This window comes from Python bivittatus, unplaced genomic scaffold (assembly GCF_059951505.1).
Source record: "Python bivittatus isolate LINGU-HERP-01145 unplaced genomic scaffold, Pbiv_v1 ctg000160_np1212, whole genome shotgun sequence".
NCBI classification, from domain to species: Eukaryota; Metazoa; Chordata; class Lepidosauria; order Squamata; family Pythonidae; genus Python; species Python bivittatus.
In genome coordinates this window covers 11,480,945-11,500,592 of record NW_028277076.1, presented here as the reverse complement: position 1 = coordinate 11,500,592, position 19,648 = coordinate 11,480,945, and the positions used below count along the sequence as shown (strand labels likewise).

General features: G+C 49.4%; 1 protein-coding gene across 9 annotated transcripts in view; it reads right to left on the bottom strand.

The window, feature by feature from the left end:
* SARDH (sarcosine dehydrogenase) overlaps positions 1-12,185 on the bottom strand; it is a 79,874-nt gene extending 67,689 nt beyond the window's left edge. For 3 of the 9 annotated variants that reach the window (XM_088147250.1, XM_088147254.1, XM_088147253.1), the window contains exons 1-3: positions 11,810-12,184; positions 3,763-4,087; positions 470-648 (exon numbers count right to left, since the gene is read on the bottom strand). In XM_088147250.1, coding sequence (XP_088003376.1) covers positions 470-648; positions 3,763-4,087 — 504 coding nt within the window. In that variant the 5' untranslated portion in view covers positions 11,810-12,184. Of the gene's footprint in view, positions 1-469; positions 649-3,762; positions 4,088-11,809 lie in introns of all 9 variants that reach the window. The other 6 variants (XM_088147247.1, XM_088147248.1, XM_088147249.1 and 3 more) reach the window with 3 other exon arrangements.
* Positions 12,186-19,648: the final 7,463 nt, after the last annotated feature.

Below are 19,648 nucleotides of genomic sequence, written 5' to 3'. Positions count from 1 at the left end.
GTTGCTTCCATCGGCCCCCAGGATTTTTCCTTTTCCCTTTATTCTTTGTAAATGTGTCCTCTTATAAATTTTAACTGTATATTTATTTATTGTTTTAATATGTTGTAAGCCGCCCAGAGTCCCCCATTGGGGGGAGATGGGCGGGGACAAGTTTAATAAATAAATAAATAAGTAAAATAAATTCAGAGGTGAGCTGGTGGCCTGAACTTCATACAAAAGCTGAGCTTGGGAGGCAGGATTTGATGACCGGGAGCACACCCATCTTTGTGTTCAAGAGGGATGCCAAGACCAAAAGCAGAGAGCTGACCAGAGTCAGAAAGAAGCAAACAGACAGGCAAAGCCACTCAGAGCTCTTAAGGAAGGACAGCATGAGCAAGAAAGAGGCTATTGTTTAGCTGCATCTCTTGGGGGAACACTCCAGGAAGGACCAGAGAGATGCTACCAACACTCAAGCTGCAATCCTACTTACTGACATGAGCCTTCTGTATTCATCCAATCTTTGCTTGTTGGAAGCAATGAAGAGCCCTCCGTTTTGGATCCACCCTGTGTGAAGGCCTGTCTCTTCTTCCAGTTCCCGGCTGACCACGTTACGAGTGTGAGTCAAGAGCTCCACCTCCACATCACTTGGGCGCAACTGCCACAAGAGGCCTGGGGGGAGGGCAAGGAGAGGCCATGAGGACATGCCACTGAGGCCATGTAGCCTGACAGCATTCTCCAGGGGTCAAGAAGGCGGAGGCCGGGGGTCCCACACACCATCCCTGGATCAGGGATGCAACTCATAAGGGCCTCCTTCCATCTCTTGCTTCCCAGGACTAAGGGAGGAATTTGGGGGTAGCCTCCACTGAGCCCCTTTGCTTCTGTTTCTCAGAAGAGGCAGGACCGGGGTCGTTCTTAAAGCAAGGACACAAACAGCATGAACAAGCTCCAAGAACATGTTGACATTTGGGTACTTTTTGATAGCCAGTTCATTAAAATCCCTTGAAATTCCAGGTGGTATGGTATTTATTTACTTTAAGCATGTTTATCCCACTTTTTAGCCAGGAAGAAAAGCTTCCAGAACAATGGCTTCCTGCCCTCAGACCTACAACCTAAAGGAGACCACACAGAAGAAAAAAGGGATGCAGAGGGGAAAGAAAACAAGGGAACTTGAGAGACCTCAATCCCATAATAGCTCGAGTCACTCAAATGTCTAGCAGGAAAGAAGAGGCTGATGGGGGAGGGCATGCCTGGTGGTCCTCCTGTGGGGAAGGAGAGAGATCTCCCAGCCCACTCCTTGCTGCAGCCACAAGAAGGGTCATTTTTACTCAAATTGGACCCTTCTGGGACTGGCTCCCCTTCAGCCCAGGAAGAGGCTCAGCTTCCATCCTCTGCCCCTCAGAGCCAAGAGGCCCTCGGAGTGGGCCACGGCCTGACTCTGCCATCTCCAGCTGAACATAAAGAGGACCCCCAGCTTCGTGGGGCTTGAGGGCAGGGTCTTGACTCTCGCTTCTCTTTGGGGGTGACTTCAGCCTGCGAGTAGACCTGGTTGGCAAATGTTTTCCGATGGAAAGCAGAGGGCTGCCAGGCCCAGCCCTGCGGTGCCTGGCTCCCTTGGATCTGAGGAGCACTAAACAGGACTGAGTGGCAGACCAGGCGCCGCCCCCCTCCATAGAGCAAAACTCTAATTCTTTTACAACGTACGCTTTATGGACACAGTGAAAAGATTCACGCTAAAGTTTAAACTGAGTACAGTGGTACCTCAGTTCACGAACTTAATTCATTCCGCGACACTGGTCGCAACCCGAATCAAATTTTCCCATAAGGTTCAATGTAATTACAGTTAATCCGTTCTGAACCATGTGTATTTTTTTTTTAAAACCGCAAAAATATGAAACAAAATACAGCACGAAGAGAGAGAACCCTAACCTTGCTCGACGCGACTTCTGGCGTGGAGGACAAGAAGGCAGGTGGGGAGGCGGTTACTCCTTGGAGGGAGAGTCCCCCTCCCTACAGGAAGCCACGACCACGTGTCACGGCAGGGAAAATGGCCGCGGATCCTGTTCGTCACCCGATCCGGCGTTCGCGAACGGAGGCAAAATTTTGCGAACGGAGCTGTTCGTGAACCAAATTGGTCGTGAACAGAAGCGTTCGTGACCCGAGGTACCACTATATTTACTTACTAAGTTAAAGCAAGTCTGCAAAATGTAAACATTAAAATGCACAATTAATACAGCCAAGTGTTATAAATTCCAATCAGATAGCAAGTAATGTGGGGTGGATTGGGGCGGGGGGGGGAAGAGATGTAGAAAGAATTGCAAAAGAGTGAAATACCCAACACCCAATCTCTCTCTTCTGCATCTGCAAAATGCTGCTCGTCGGCGCTCCTCTCCTGCCCTGGTGCCTCCACGCCTGAGCTGGCAAAGGCAAAGGAGTATTCCCAGGAGTCATTCCCAGGCCCACCCTGAGGATCACTCAATTCAGGATTTTGTGGTGCCAATAACAATCAGACTGGAAGTCTGGGCATTTTTTTTATCCGCTCTATTTATGTGGAAGGACAGCCTGACTTACTTCCGATAAGCTCTTGGCAATTACTTGGACCCACATATAGCAAAAAGAGCCTTTCGCTTCCTGTTGGAGAGCAGTTAGGCATATCTGGGACCCCCGGGACACAAACCGGATTTTGATGCTGACTCTCATGAATATTCATGGAGGACCCTACTTTAAAAATAGGTGGTAAGATGTTCTACTGGAAAGTTTGGGCAGAGTCTAGAATAATAACTTTAAATCAATTACTCGGCAATGATTATTCTAAGACATTTCAACAACTTCAGATAGACTTTATTTTTTTTTGCCTAATACACAACCATGGAAATATAATAAACTCAGGCATGTTTTGAGAGTTCAATATGGACCAGATGCTTTAGCTACATCTGAAGAAACCTTAGATGCTCTCATTTTTTATGGAGTCTGCTTACAAGATCAAACTGATTTTGTATCTATATCACAAACTTAAAAGCATCTTTAAAGTTGAAATTACTGACATTTACAATGAATGGAATAAAGATTTGGAATATCCAATAAAGGAACATCAATGGACCCAAATCTTTAAAATTGTTAAATTTGTTTCTTTGGACTTGAACTTGAAATTAATGCATTAAAAGATTTTGTTCAGAGTTTACTGGACACCTCAAAGAATGCATCTGAAAGGAAGGACTGTAGACTTTCTTTGTTGCTGATCTAAGAAATTTAAGAATACATTAAACCCATATGATTTGGTCTTGCCTGTTACTGGTTCCTTTTTGGAATAAAATAGATAAATATAAATAAAATAAAATGTGTAAATAGATTTATGGATGGTTTCATGTTAAAAATGTGAATATTTTTGTTTATATCCCCAAATTGTAGAATTTGAAGAACTTTGGTTATGCAGGGCATGGGGAATAGCTAAGAGAATAATACTGAGAATGGAAATGTACCACCACTCTGGACATCAAGGACTGTATTCAAGAAATGTGTGATTTATCCGTTTTTGAAAAGGCTGTATTTTATGACACCCCTGGTCAGGCAGCATCTGCAGGGATGAGCCAACAGCTTGTTCATTTTAAGGAATACATTTTAGCTTGAGGATCTGACAAGCTGCCGAGGGAAGGGAAGCCTGCTTCCTGACCCCATCCTGACCAACGGCTTGGATTGCATGAGTGATGGAGAACATGCCTCGATGGCCACCGACACAGCCACCCACAGAGGTCCCTTCCCCCTCCCACCAGGAGTCCCCTGCTTTACCTGCAGTATGCCAGGTGGTCCCTGAGGTCAAACGATCCCTTTCAAGCAAGACCACGTTTGTCACACCCATCTTGGCAAGGTGGTAGACTGTTTGGCATCCGAGGCTACCTCCACCCACTACCACCACATCTGCGGAGGCAGGGAGGGGCTTCGTGGGCCCTTGAGGCAGGGGGTGGCCGTCTTCCTTCAGTGTCTTCTGGTACGGGACGTTCTTCTCTGTGGTCTGGCCAGCACTGCTACTGAGGAACCGGAGCCGTCGTCCAGGGCGGGTGAGTTGGAGAGCTGCTGCTGCTTGGAACGCACGCCTCAGGTGGGCCATGGCCATCTGAAAAGAGAGAGGACATCAACGCCATGCAGCCACCCACAACGCCAGAGGGCAAAGAATACCCCTGGGGACAACCAAGCACCTGTGAAGCCCCCATGAGAACTGGACACTGTCTTCGCCAGGACAACTATTCTCCTCCACATAATCCAAGTTAGCAAGGCAGGACCTCTCTGCCTCAGCCTGATGGAGCCACCACCTTGATTTTCCTGCTTTGTTTGTGGCTAGAGAATGCTGGAGCAGCACAAGGCAAGAGAAGAGCAAGAGAGGGGCGTCCGCTGTGCCCATGCAAGGATGCACAGCTGTCTGTGATCCAAAAATGGTGCCACAGAATCTTCTGCACCTTGGGATGCTCCTCACAGGAGATGGGTGGAGGTGCTCAGAAGAACAACTCACTTTTTTATATCCAAAATTAAAAGACTTATTTTTGGTCTATAATTAAACATTACATTAACATAAAAATAGGAAATTAAACATAAACACTTGTACATGCAGTCCAAATTTGTACAATGCTTATTCAAATCTAGAAAGATAGGCACGTTCCTCAGAGCACAATTTAACTGACAGAGAAGTGGTGTCATCCAAACTTGTAGAATCATTTTGGGTGTACGTGTAATTAAAAACTGCTCCTGTATTTTTACCAAGAAAAATATAAAATGGTTGAGGATATAATGCCGGATGATGGGGCCCTCAGGTCAGATGGCAGGAACTGCTGAGGAAGATCTGAGGATCTTCTGGATGTTTTGGGCCGATGCGGAAAAAAGATCTACAAAAGGAGGGAGAGGCCTGGATGTGCTGTGGCTCCCTAGTGACCGCTGCTGGCCGGATAGGATAGCCGTTAGATTGTTAGATAGAATTGAAATTGCTTAATTGTATGTGTTGTACTTTGTGAGCCACCCAGAGTTCCCCATTGGGGGGAGATGGGGGGAGAATAAGTCCAGTGTATGTATGTATGTATGTATGTATAAATAAATAAATAAATAAATAAATAAAATGTGTTTATAGATGTCTCGTTGTTGATGTTGCCATGCAGGAAAAGAAAATCGGAAGCTGCAAAGGCAGAATTACAGTGGGAACATGGAAGGTAAGAAACAGGAATACGGGAAAGCTCAACTCAGTGAAAGGTGAAATGAATCGACTACAGACTGACATCTCAGGCATCAACGGATTGGGATGGATTGGGATCGGACGCTTTTGATCAGAAGATCACACCATTTATTACTCAGGACATGAGACACAAAAAGGGAACAGCATTGCTTCCATAGTTCAGAAGAACAGTACCAGGCTACATTGAAATCACTGACCAAATAATATTGATTAGAACAACCCTTTAAAAAGACAATCATGCAAGTTTATGCTCCAACTGCTGATGCAGTAGGAGAGGAGGTTGATGAGTGTTACGATCAAGTTCAATCTGAAGTCGACAGGACATGCAAGCAAGATGTGCTGCTTATGATTGGAGACCGGAAGACCAAAGTTGGAAACAGGGTATCTGCCCAGCCAATCTGAACTGGCAGGGCTGGCGCGCTCCGGGTTCCTTCGATTAAACAATGCCATCTACTGGGACCCCAGAAGTGCACCTTCTCTGTCGCAGCGCCTGCTCTCTGGAATGAGGTTCCCCCTGAGGTTCGAATGAGCCCCACCCTGCTGGCGTTTTGAAGGGCCCCGAAGATGTGGCTCTTTGCCCGGGCCTTTGGCAAGGGTGACCGAAGCCCCCTTTTCTTCTTTTTCTTTCTTCCCATCTGGGCTTGTTATTCTGCCATCTCTACTTTTTTTTGTTGTTGTTGTTTTTATTGTCTTGTTCTTATCTTTTAATCATTTGTAAACCACCCAGAGTTGCTGGGAGTTGGGTGGCATATAAATCTAAATAATAATAATAATGTTGGGTTGTGTGGCTTTAGAAGTCAAAATAAAGCAGGAGACTGACTTATCGATTTCTGCCACTCCAATGATTTCTTCATAGCTAACACTGTCTCCAAACAACCAAAATGGTGCCTCTGTACATGGACATCACCAGATGAAGTATATAGAAATCAAATTTACTATATTACTGCTAAAAGGAGGTGAAGGAGCTCCATTATAGCATCAAAGACATGGCCAGGTGCTGACTGTGGAACAGATCACAAACTGCTCATGTGCAAGCTCCAAGTTAAGCTAAAGAAGAAGAAAGCCAGTCAGTTTCCATATGATCTTGAACATAAACCCACCATCTTTAAGGAGAACATCAAAAATCACTTTGAAGTCCTGAACCTCATTGATAGAGAACCAGAGGAACTGTGGAATGAACTTAAAGAAGTTGTTAAGGATGAATGTGAAAAGAGATTGCCAAAAATGAAGAAACAGAAGGAAGCAAACTGGTTGTCAGAGCAAACTGTGGAAACTGTCAAGAAGAGAAGAGGTGCCAAGAAAGACAAAAATCTGAGAAAGGAATTTAATAAAGAGTTTCGGAGATCTGTCAGAGGAGACAAGAAGCAGAATTACAGCAAAATCTGTAAAGACACTGAGGATGGAAGCAGACATGGAAAAACAAGGAAAGTATTTCAAAAGATCCCTGAAGTCAGAAGGAGGTTCCAACCTCAAACTGGTGTACTAAAGGACCAGCTCAAAGGAGATCAAAGGAAGATGGAAGGAGTTACTGAAACACTATACAGTAGAAATGTCAACATCCAAGATACCTTAGAAGATATTCCTTACTTACAAGGACCTCTAGGACTAGACGATGAAGTCAGATCAGCACTCTGGCCACTACCAAGTTGGAAGGCTATAAACTTCTGCAGCCAGATACACCTCTTTTCTGCTTCAGGGCTGTGATTGGTGGACATTTCTCTACCGGCTGTGAAATCGGCCAATCATTTTGCTGCACACTCAAAATCAGGGGCGGCAAAGGCAGAATTGAGACAAGTTAATTAGGGGCAACAGGTGAAGAAGAGCTCACACTGGAGAATTTTCTACCAAGGAGAGTGGGTTAACACTTTAAGTCAGCATTGCCAAAACCCCATAGATTGGCAACCAGTTTTAAAAAACAGAGTAAAAATAAGTAGGCAATCCTCTCATTGCTGAAAAGTGGGGTGAAGAAGGAATCAGTGCTGTGGCCACTGCTTTTTAACCAGTAAATACATGATCTGGAGTTGGGGCCCTGCTTGCTGATGACACCAAACTGTTCAGGTGATAAAATCAAGAACAGGAGCTTCAAAAGGATGTCTCCAGCCTGGGAAACGGATTTCGGTCTCAAGACAGCAAAATAATCCAGACCTGGCCTATACCTGAATGGATCTAGGGGTCACGGTGGAGAGCTTGGTAGAAATGCCACCCCAGAAGGTAAAGCCTCTGCTGCAAAAAGGGGAATTCCATGCCTGGAGCCGTTAAGCAGATGGAAGGAGTGCTGCTAGCCTAATAATGCCCTTGCAGAGGGATGCTGAGGCCACGTCGGAAAACCGAGGGTAGTTTCAATCCGCACTTTGAGAGGGACAATGCAGAATTAGAATTAGAAAATGTTCGAAGTTAGAACATTTAGAACATTTTCTAAAGAGGGCAACCAAAGGATGGGGGGGGGGCGGAAGAACTCCCCTGTAAGGAAAGACTGCACCCCGAGCCTTTTTAGCCCAGAAGGGAGGAAGGCAGGAGAGACGAGACACCCAGCGATCAACGGCTATTCATCCTGCTGGCTGGCTGCTCCCTCCAGAACCACAACCGCTGGCACACTTTGGCTCCTGAACGCAGCCAGCTGGCCGCTGGGGGAACGCCGGGGCACCGCCACCATGGCGAAGCCTCAGAACTAGAGCAACGGCAGCTGAGAGTCTTGGAGGAGTCTTGCCACATCAGAGCCCCTTTCTGTGATCACTAAAAAATCTGGGAAGATGGGGCAGAGAGGGGCAAATGTCATTCTTGTCTTCAAAAAGAGGAAAAAGGGGTGGATGCAACATGCCTTGATTTCAGCAAAGCATCTGATCAAGACTCCCATTTCCAAAATGTGGGCTGGACTGAGTTGCCATTAGATGGACACAGAACAGGTTGAGCGCATGTATTCAACAAGTGTATCTTAGCAGCCGTGCATTGTGGAGGAACAAAATGTCACGGGGATACCACAGGACTCCATTCTAAGGCCTGTGCTGCTCAGCGGATTTCATAAATGACTTGGATAAGAGATCAGACCATATGATTGTTAAATCTCTCTGACAAAACCCCTTATTCAGGGGGGCCTTGACAAGCTGGAGCAGTGGGCAGAAACCAGCAAGATGAATTTGAATAGGAACTAATGTGAAGACCTACATCTGAGCAAGAAAAAAAAATCTAATCCATATATACACAGGGGCAAGAGGGGAAACACACACGTCTTTCAAGATGGCACAGAGGGGAATTGAGTGCTGATGAATGTGACTGAATGGGGGAGGGGCTTCCAGAGACAGATTGTCTGTGGTGCTTCGGGGGTTGGGGGACTGATGGCTTGGGTGACCAGGACAGTCCTGGTGAGGGAGCGAGCTCCGATGGAGCGCGCTGGGTCCTAGGGAGTTGCTGGGTGGGCTGGCCTGTGGGCTGCACTGAGAGGGTCTCGGGCAAACCTTGGAGTGGGGCTTCAGTGGAAGTGGCACGCACTTTCGGCATCAGGGCCTGGCTGGAGGTTTTCTAGCCTGGGAAGCACACTAGACCTGGTGTAGCTGGAGCAGCAAGACTGCTGGGCCCCGAGGTGTGCTGGACCTCCAGCGAAGAATAACATCCTAAAACACAGCGGTGAGAAGCCTGGAGCGGGGTCAGGCCAAGGGACACCTCTTCTGGGCCCAAGCCCCAGACTTTGTCAAACTAGGTCGCTACAGACGGTTTGCCAGCAGCTGAGGAGCTCGGGGTTTTTCTTGAGGACCCAGTAAGCAGTTCAACTGAAGCCTTGGATCAGATTTCCCTGTGTGGCCTCTCCCTGACTGTCAATCCTGGGGGGCTCTCTGGTTTTCCAAGGATCTTCAGGAAATTAAATGACACCTAGGGCACTACAGGTAGTCCCTGGTTAACGATCATTCGTTTAGCAACCATTCCAAGTTACAGCACTGAACAAATGGTAGTTGTGACTGATCTTCAAAGTTACAACCATTGTAGTGCCCCTGTGATCAAAATTTGGGCGCTTGGCAGTCCACCCACATTTATGAACATAGTGTACACTTCAACTCCCCCCAGCCGCCTATTTCCCCCCATCTCTCCCCTTTTGGCTGCCCCTACTGCCCTGCCACCCTGCACTGCTGCCACCCTTCGCCATCTTCTTTGGAGGCGTTGCAAATGGACAGCAGCTGTCTTGGCCAGATGTGCCTCAGCTGCAGCAGCAGGAAGAAGTGGCAAAGGTCAACTGAGGGCGGTGGGGGGCAGCAGCCATGGAGTGCAAGGCGGCCAAAAGGGCTGAGATGGGGGGGGAGATAGGCAGGTGGGGGAGCTGAAGTGGAGATGAGCGCAGTGGGGCAGCGGAGCCTTGACTGCCAAAGGGAGCTTACAGGCCCAGCCAGGGAGGAGGCAGCAGAATAGAGCTGGCAGTTCACGCAGGGCAGGAGAAGCACGAGGCCTAACGACTGCAACCAGGACTACCGGAACCACCGTCGCTAATCAGTGTGTGATATTTCACCTGACCACCACCTCACTTAGCAGTGGAAATCCCGATCCCAATCAGGGTTGTTAAGGGAGGACCGTATTGGAGAAAGACAAAGAATGACCCAACTGAGCACATGGGATTACATTGGGGGGGGGATAAGAACAGCAAAACATATCTATTTTTCCATTCCTATTGTGTCTGCAGAGAGCCCTTTTTAAGGTGAGGAATGGATGGGCTCCAAGAACATCTACAGAGCCACTGTGAAGCATAGTCTAGGCATGACCAATAAAATCACCAGGGCCTGCTCAGAGTTGCACTCTGACTGGGAAGGTCCAGTCAAGGCAATTGAGGCACATCTCAGATACTTGGGAAGAATTTGATCTGGTATCTCCTGAGGAAGAGGACACAATTCTTGGGACTGTTAACCCAGCCACCCGCTTTTAGACCCACATGCCCCTGGTTGGGGAAGGCCTCCAGGGAGGCGATGTGATTGGATCCATGTGGCCGTGACTTCTTCTCTGGCAGAGGCAGGAGTGCTCCCCATCCTCAAGAGATCTAACCCTGCGAGCCCTGCACAACCTTCATCCAGTCTCTGACCTCCCCATGCAGGCTGCAACTTCAAAGAGCCATGAAGGAAAAAGATTAGTGGGACATCCTTCACCCAGACTTCAGGCCAGGGCACTGTACTGAGACAGCCTTGATCGCACTTGCGGATGACCTCTGGTAGGGTTGAGAAAGGTTATTATGTAGAAGATGGGGCAAAAATTGTTCACAGCTTTTCCAGAAAACAAGAAATAATGAGTTTAAATTGCAAGGAAGTAGATCTGGGCTGGACACAGGGAAGAACTTTCCAATGGTAAGAGACGTTCAGGTACGGCCCATCCTGCCTTGGGAGGTGTTGAAACCAAAGCTGGAAGGCCATTTGTCCCAGAGGTATTGGGCAGGGGGCTCGACTAGGTGATCTCCAGTGTAAAGCTCAGAAGCTCCAAAGTTTGTTGCTACCTGTTTACTCGGATTCATTCTCTCTCTCTCTCTCTCTCTCTGCCTCTCTCTCTCTCTCAGTAAGTTACACAGGAAGCTCTGAGAACATTAACCGAGAAAGATATGCCAAATTCAGAAAAATCTAAAGGGGGTGAATGGTTTTTCACAGAACTGGAACTATTCTAAACAAGCCAATGGTTTGTGCACACCTACGTGCACCCACAGCCATGCCCACGCCCAGGTGCAGCTGCTAAGAAACCACCCCACGGGCTGCTATGCCACCCTCCCCGCTTCATCGCTGACAGAGGCCTTCAGAAAGAAATAGAAGGAACGACGCCTCCCCTGCACGTTCCAAAGGCTGCCCAGAGAACGCAGGATGGCGCTTCGGAGGAGACCCTGGCTCGGCCCGCAAACGTCCGGGGAGCAGAACTGCTACCACCTCTCCTTCCCCACGCCCTTCAGCGGAGAAACGGCAACCCTGCACGGCCCGCCAGGAGAGGCTCCTCAGAACACGCAGCTCCGCCCGCTTCCCCGCGCTGACCCTCGCCTGGCCCTCCCGCACAACGGGAAAAGCAGACTATTGCCCCCCACCCCCACCCCCGCCCGGCTAGGAGGAGCAGCAGAAACCGCTCAGATTGGCTTGGTCTCCCGGGAGGAGGAGGAGACGCAGCGCTCCCTCCAACGTGGACCTTGGACTCCGGGGCTCTTCACACGAGCAAATACAAATCACCGTCCGGAAATGTCCCTCCAGCTCCCGAGGAAGCGATGCTTTTACGCGCTGCCTAGCAGATCCTGCCCTGCCTCGCCGGCCTGAAAGGGCCACGTGCTTCCCTTCCAACTTCTCCAGGGCCCCGAATTCGGCCCAGGCACGAAAGAGCCTTCCCGCCCCCCTTTGCACTTTCTGGGCCCCTCCGCAAAGGTTCCCCGGCGGTGGGGTTCAGATTCTCGGTAAGAACGTGGGAACCGCCCGGAGCCACGTTCCAGGCTTCGCGCAGCGAGCTCCGCGGGCCGAGCGAGGCCGGCCGGAGGGAAGAAGCTTCTTTGCCCGCCCGCCGGAAAACAAGGCTCCCCGCCGAACAGCAGCGCCCCTCGAGGAGCAGACGGGGTTGGGGCGCCCCGGAGCCCCGCAAGCAGCGCAGAAGTCCGGACGCCCAAAGCGCCTCCCGCTGGCCTGTTACCTCTCCGGTCAGTGGCGCCGCCGCCGCGGGCCGCTTTTCCTCCGCGAGCAAGGGGAGCCCGGCGTCAGCTGGCGAGCAGCTCTCGCGCCGAAAACCCCCAACCGGCGGGCGCGCTTCGGGCAGAAGCAGAGGCGGAGCGGGCAGAGTCAGCACGGAAGCCGCCGCAACCCCGCTCCCGAATGAGGCGCTGGCAAAAGGCCGGGAGGGCGGGCTGTCTCGGCAGCCTGGCCGGTTGGGGCCGCCCCGCCACCGGCTCTCGCCACCGGGCAGACCGGCGAGGGGAAAGCGAAGACGACCCACTCGCGGCGCGGCCTGCAGGCGGCCCAGCGCCCCCAACGCGCTCCCTCGGCGGGCCGGGCAGGGGGCGCGGCGGCTTGGCCGCGCGCTCATTGGCCAGGAGGGCGCGCTGGGCGGCGCGGCCCCGGGTCTCTGCTAGGCTCCCGCTGCCGGTGGCCGGCTCGCCGTCGGAGGCCGTCGGGGCTGCGGGTGCTCGGCCGGCCGGCCGGCCGTTGCCCGCCTCCTTTTCAAGACTGCGGAGGTAGCCGAGCGCAGGACGCAGGACCGCGGCAGCCTCGCTGCCGCTCCGGCGGCTGCCGCTTCTCCGGCCGGCCGGCCGGGCGAGCAGCAGCTCCTGCGAGGCTTCAGCTCCGGAATGTGCCGGGAGCCTTCGCTGCGGGCGGGGGCAGCCCGGGGCCCGGCTTTGGCTCCCTCTCGTCCTGCGCCATTCGCTTCGCCGCTGCCGCTCGGGGCGTCCGCTCTGCTCCCGACGGCGTCTGGTCCTCGGGCGTCAGAAATCCACGATCGGCCGAGCCATCCGCGCCTCGGGAGCGCTGCGGAGCTCGCGCTTGCTGCGGGCGGATCCCGGACGGCTCTCAGGCGGGGAGGCGCACCTCTGCCCCGAGCATCGCGGGCCCGGTGGCGGTTCCCGGTCTGGTTTTTCAAATTCGGGGACTGGGTTCTTTCCAGCTCCACGCCAAGCCGGGTGCCTGAGTTTTATGGGAAACAGTTACGTGGGCAGTGAACCCATTTGGACATTTGCTGATCCTAGTCCGTGGAAAGAAATGCGTGCTGGCCGCTGAGGCGCAGAAGCGGAGGCAGGAAACTGCGCTGGGAGGAAGAGGGTTCTTGCACAAAACCAAGCCGTGGATCTACCAGAACTGCGAAAGGACAAGAGTCACGGGCTGCAAGTGGGTTTTCGAAACTAAGCTTGATGCTCGTGGACTTGTGCAGTACCATAAAGCTGCGTCAGGAGCAAAGGCCTACGCAGAAGAAGATGGCAAAGGTTATGACGAAGTTGTGGCACATGCAACTATCAGCATTCTAGTAAGTGCAGCAGCATTTAGAAAATGGCACGTGGAGGGCTCAGCTATTCAGTCAGCCTTTCTGCACGGTGACCTGGAAGACCCAGCCACCAGGTGTTGAAGAGCCAGGGAAAGAAAAACTGGTTTGTAAACTGCAAAACTCCATATATGAGCTGAAGCAAGCAGCCAAAGAACGCTCTGATGAACTAAATCAAAAGTTGCAAAACGGGGGCTTTGAACAGGGAAATGCAAGAATGTAAAATGGAAGACCAGGCGCATTCTTGGTTACACTGATGATCTAAGCAGAGGACAAAAGAGGCAGGTTATCGGGAGCGAACAATCTACAGAAAGAAATTGTGAGAAGGCAGGGAGAAGTGAGGGCCTCAAACGAACCATGTTTGCTAGGGGAGAGCACTGTGCACCATGGGGCAGCCTTGGGGGGGACAGCAGGAGGGAGGAAATACTGTGGGCAGAAGGCACGTTCGCACCAGAGTGAAGAGGGATGGCAGGGGGCGGCTGTTGGGTCAAGTGGGTATTGCAATGTGTATGGCGCTGATTGGATTAGGAAGTGGAATGTCTGCGGTTTTGCGGTTAATTAGCGGCGCTCCGGGGCGGTAAAAAAAGGTGAGATTGTGAGCCAAGCCCTCTTAGGAGGGGGAGGACAGATAGGGGGTATAAAAAACCTGTCAGACCTTGTTTCGGGGTTCCTCCATTGCTGCGGGAAGGACCCACCTTTGCAAACGTGCCCAATAAAAAAACTTCTGTCTACTGGACAACCGAACCCGTGTCTGTCATTTTCTGACAAAATGGAAGCAAAACTTCTTGGAGATGTTAGTCAACTGAAATGTAAAGGACAAAAACGGAGGTACCTGCCCAGTCAGAAATGAAAGATAATTGACCTGGTAACATGTCTCGGTCTCAGGGGGCCCCAGGATCAAGCCCCTGCGTGGGGTCCTAAACAAAGGAGGGGGCAACGCAATGGGCAGCCTGTGCAGAGGACGGCGGCGGGAGGGCCGCTGCAGAGCGTCGTTGGGAGGAGAGTGGGCGCGGGCGCGGCTTCCCTGCGGCGCCCCGGCGAGCTGACCCCCGGCTCGTTAGCAGGGCGGCGTTTGCGAGGGGAATCGCGGCTGGATGCTGGAGCCTGGCTGGCAACTTTTCTCCCGAAGAAGGAGAAATTGTTGAGGTCGTCCAGGTGGCTCCAGACAGCCGCTGCTCACGAGTAGACCCCGGCAACTGCCGCTTTGCGGTCGGCTGGTGGGAGTCGGGACACCCGCATAGCGGCCTTTCGCGGACATTGGGCTCGACCCAGCCTCCTTTCTTAGTCGCTTTTTTGGATTTTTGTTTGCCTGTTTGCTTACTGGGGACATTAAGACTCTTCGGGCCGGCCAAGGTTTACTGTATTCATCGGGCGAGTTTCCTCCTCCTCAGAGGACGATGGCGTAAGTTCGATTTTAAGAGTTTCGAAAATCTATGATTTCTTGGACTATACAGCAAAAGGGTGCTTAGTATATGATTTTGGGAAAGTTAACAACGGATGAAGGGGCCAGAGCGATTTGGAATTACAGCTTTGAATTAATTAGAAGATATTTTCTCATAAGAAAAGGGCGATTGTCGTGGCTTTTTTACGATAAGGAGACTGTTTTGGCTTTTTTTATCTTAAGGAGACCTTGAAGGTTGGACACTAGAGGGAGCGAGAGGACAAAGACTGTGGGGCGGATAAGACTATCGGAGCAGAAATCTATTTTGCAAACTTTTGAGTATCTCTCTATTAAGTTTCTTAAAAGAATGGATCAATTGCTTGACCAGATGGCAGAATGTGTTGTAATGAAGATATAGAACAAGAACAAATTGCAATGGATGTCTATGAGATTACCTGGAAGGGGGACTTAAATGCAACACAAATGGATTTGATGGGTGACTACAGAATATCAAACCAGGAATTGATTTGAATAATTTTTTTCTTACTGGACATACAAAAGAGCTCTGCTTAGGTTTTAAAGGACTTTATTACAAGTGACAAGCAAAAGGATTATTGGATATACAACAGAAATTTGTTAAAGCTCTGAAAGGTTTTTGCCTTGAAACACAGATGACCAACAAACTATTTCTGGGACTCTCTTTGAAGGGTTAACGAATATTTTTAAAAACTGTGGGAAGGACACAAGGTTGGTTTGTTCAATCGGGGCTAAAAGAGGAAAATAGTTATATCTGGTTGCCCTTACTGGACTTTTGCTGACAAAGAAAGATTGACACAGCATTTGGGTTTTGTTTTTTTTTACTTAAGAGATGAGCTATGGGGAGAAGAGAGATTATGTTGTATTTAGAGATGGTGATAGGCTATTAAATTTGTCTTTACTTGCTGGGATGAAGGAGGAAGTTATTTTGTTCTCTTTTTTCCTTTTTTCTTTTCCACACCCCTCCCCCCCCTTTTTTTCCTGTCTGTATTTTTTGTGCTTTGTATTGCCTTTTATTCTTTTCATTTATAGTTCTTAATAAAATTATTTGAAAAAAAAGAAAAGAAAGGGTTGTATGCCAACAGTAGAGGACTGGACAACAGATCCTTAGAAGAAATCATGGGCTTTCATTTAAAACTGCCTGTACCTGGTAAACCAAAATGTGTGGGCTATAGAGATCCCAATTGAGCTGGAGATAAATCAGTCAGGAAATCAGCCGCAGGTTAGAGTGCTTTTATGGGGCCGTGCCCACCGCGTGCATAGCCCCTCTCTCCTCTGCTAAGGCTGAGTATTGCTCTGTGGAACAAGCCTGCAGGGAGCTTGCATGGCTGCAGAAATCATGGCATGAAAGCCCTACTCCCAACCATGTTCTGCAAGAACAGCATGGGATGTATAAGACACAAGCGGTCCAGAGCCAGGGAGGAACCTGGAGATGTTCAGCTGCTCTCTGTGGGACGCATGCGAGAAAAGGGGCAGGGAGAGCAGGTGAGACGGGGATGGACGTGCAGGCTAAGCCAGTCTCCAGAAAGCGCTGAATTGATGCATGGTGGTGCAACCCATCGTGATGCACACTTGGTGCATGGAGCTGAGGAGAAGGAATAATGGGTTCATCATCCTCGCTCGCTGAATTATTTCTTCCACGGTGCAGAAGAGAGGAGGGTCTCCTGGTGTCCTTTGGATGTAGAGATAGATATTCTTCCCTGCGGTTCGTGTCTCCCTATCTCCCTGTGGTTGCCAGTTAAATGCTTCGTGTGTTTGCTGCTGTTCAATAAAGTTTGGGCTGAGGGGCGCATGTGCTTGCTCCGAGCGGGGTGCAGCTTAACTGGAAATTATTCACAGGAATTTTCCAACAGATGAGAGGCGATGGCTGTAGGATTCCCAGCGATCTGGATCTAATGATATGGTGCAGAGGCCCAGTTTGTTATTTCTTTTTACCTGGATTTTTTTGGCTAAGAAGATACAAAAACTTTTAGGCTGGATTATGTCTCCGTGTCATTGTATCGAGGACATTTGAGTGAGATGAAAAGGGCTGGCCTGTTCCTGGCCAGCCCAGGGTGTGGGAACGAAGCAACATCTATAGCTGCTGCAAAATTATTTTAGGCCCCTTTCTCAGACTTGGTCACCTCCAAGACAACAAACGCTTCAGGTTTCTTGCAAGGCTTTGGGAGTTTGCCTAATTCAGCAGGAGCCAGGACAAGCCACCCTCTTCCAAACAATGCTGGGGGGAGGGATTGCATTTGCTTCAGAATTCAAATTAGTAGGGTAGTGGGTTTTTTTTAAATTATACATAGTAAAGGGAAACCGAGTTAGAAAGGAAACCATACTATCCATGCAGTGGAATGTTCCGGATGCATCAAAATGCTGCGTGGGCCTCCGTGTTGGTGGGATGATAGCAATAGTATTTTGTCTTGTCAAAGAATGAAGCGGGAAGGGAATGAAGCTCAGAGCTCATCTTTCCCACCCCTCAATCAGTGCTTGTGGTCTCTGGGTTTGAGATCTACACCACTGTAGAATCGCGTGAACTGGGTGGGCTTTGGGTGTCCTTGCGGCTTCTTGGCTGGCTTTACTGTATTCTGCTGGGAACACTGTTTGTGGTGCAGGTGCAATGAAGGTAATTTCCCCACTATCCACTTCCACTGCACCAAAATAACAGTAATGAGAATGGGTTTATTTCAACCATGGCACGTTAATTCTATGAAGACTTCATAAGTCACTCCCGGGGAGAGCACCTGCCTAAGGCCGCATCCTCTCCTACTTACTGAAAAGTGTGGTGGGGAAACTTCAATCAACCAAGCCATGATGGGCAACAGAGGTCAACATCTATGGGCCCATCTGGAAGATAGTGCGTTGGAATATAAGAGGAGGGTACAAGAGAAGGAAAGGAAGAAATACAGGTATGTTGTGTGTCTATAAAGCCAAGAGAAAACAGAATATCAGAGATCTGAACGGAGGCCTTCTGATCTTGTAGAGTTAAGCTGATAACACGTTCAGTTGAAGTTACGGATTTGATTATGAACAAAGGGTTAACATGCATGTCTGAAAGTAGGAATTGGTGACTTGCAGGTTGTTAAAGATGCATATGAAAGTCCATAGCAGGTTAATAGGCTTAACCCTAATGGTGGTCATGGAAAAACCAGATATGGATGTGGGGAAAATCTATGCAACAGTCTGAATGAATGTGATCCAGCAGGAAGAAAATGCCTGTTAGATTACTGGAATGGATGGATGGATGGATGGATGGATGGATGGATGGATGGATGGATGGGAAGGAGACAATAAAGTACAGGAAAAGAGGTTGGGCCATGTGGGGACGCAAGAATGAATGAAAAGGGTGACTGTTTGGTGAGTGTTGGCTTTGCAAAAGGATGGTTCTTCCAAATTTAAGCACAGGTCTGCTCATTTGCCCACGTGACAAAATAGTGAAAAGATTGTTTTTGACAAAAGATTGAGAAAATTAGTGTTAAGGGGTTCTGAATGTGAGACAGGCCATTATTTGATGGTGTCAAGGGGATCCGGCGGGGTGGTGGTGGTAGACATGCCATGGAAGAAAAGGAAAGTAAAATGTCTGGAGGAGGAAAAAAGAGAAGTCCTGCGCAAAAGGAGGTTAGAAGAATCTCCCAGTAGGATGGATGGGCAGTGGAGGCATCGAAAGAGGAGGTGGAAGCAGCTTGGAACAGAGTCGAAGAACGGTGCCTGCAGGCGCCAGAGAAGCGTGTTGCGAGTCTGAAAAAGGAAACCACCTCCACATGCAGTGGTGCTTAAAAGTTTGTGAGCCCTTTTGAATTTTCAATATTTCTGCATAAATATGACCTAAAATGTGATCTGCTCTCCACACAACTCCTAAAACTAGAGAACCCACTTAAACGAATGAGTCAATATACATATGTACTTGTTCAGATATTTCAAATATGCTTGTTCATTTATTTATTGAGAAAAATGATCCAAAGTTACATATTTGGGTGTGGCAAAAAGTATGTGAACCTTTGCTTTTGGGAACTGGTGGTTCCCCTTTGGGCAGCCATAACTGCAACTAAATGTTTCCAGTAACGCTTCATCCGTCCTGCACTTTGGCTTGGAGGAATTGTAGCCTGTTCATCCTTACAGAACAGCTTCAACTCAGGGATGCCCACTTCAGGTCCTTCCACAACATTTCTATAAGATTAAGGTCAGGACTTGGACTTGACCATTCCAAAACATTAACTTTCTTCTACTTAACCATTCTTTGGTCATATGACTTGTGTGTTTTGGGTCATTGTCTTTCTGCATGACCTACTTTCTCTTGAGCTTCAGTTCACAGACAGATACCCTGACATTTTCCTGTAGAATTCAGAATTCATGGTTCTGTCAATGATGGCAAGCTGCCCTGGTCCAGAGGTAGCAAAGCAGGCCCAAACCATGATACTTCCACAACCACGTTTCACAGATGGGATAAGGTTCTTATGCTGGAATGCAGTGTTTGCCTTTTGCCCAATGAAACACTTTTCATTCAAGCCAAAAAGTTTTATTTTGATCTCATCCGTCCACAGAACAGTCTTCCAATAGCTTTCTGGCTTATCCACGAGCTCTTTCACAAACTGTAGATGGGCAGCAGTGTTCTTTTTGGAGAGTTGTGGCTTTCTTCTTGCAACCCTGCTATGCACAGCATTGTTGTTCAGTATTCTCCTGATGGTCACATGAATGCTGACGTTCGCCAATACAAGAGAGGCCTTGAGTTCCTTAGATGTTATCCTGGGTTTCTTGGAGACCTCCTGGAGTATTACACACCTTGCTCTTGGTGTGATCTTGATTGGTTGAGCACTCCTGGGGAGGGTAACGGTGCTGAATTGCTTCCATTTGTACATGATCTGCCTGACAGTGGAGTAGTGGAGTGCAAACTCTTTGGAAATCCCAGCAGATCCAGCAGAAGAAGCTTGTTGCGGGTTCTTCCACTGGAGAGCGTCATCTGGCAGGACCCAGGAGGAGGGCCTTTTCTGCCGCTGTACCTGCCCCATGGAACATGACTCCACCCCCCCAGGTCAGGCTGGCCCCAACCTTGATGGCCTTCCGGAAGGGCCTGAAGAGCTGGCTTTGACATCTGGCCTGGG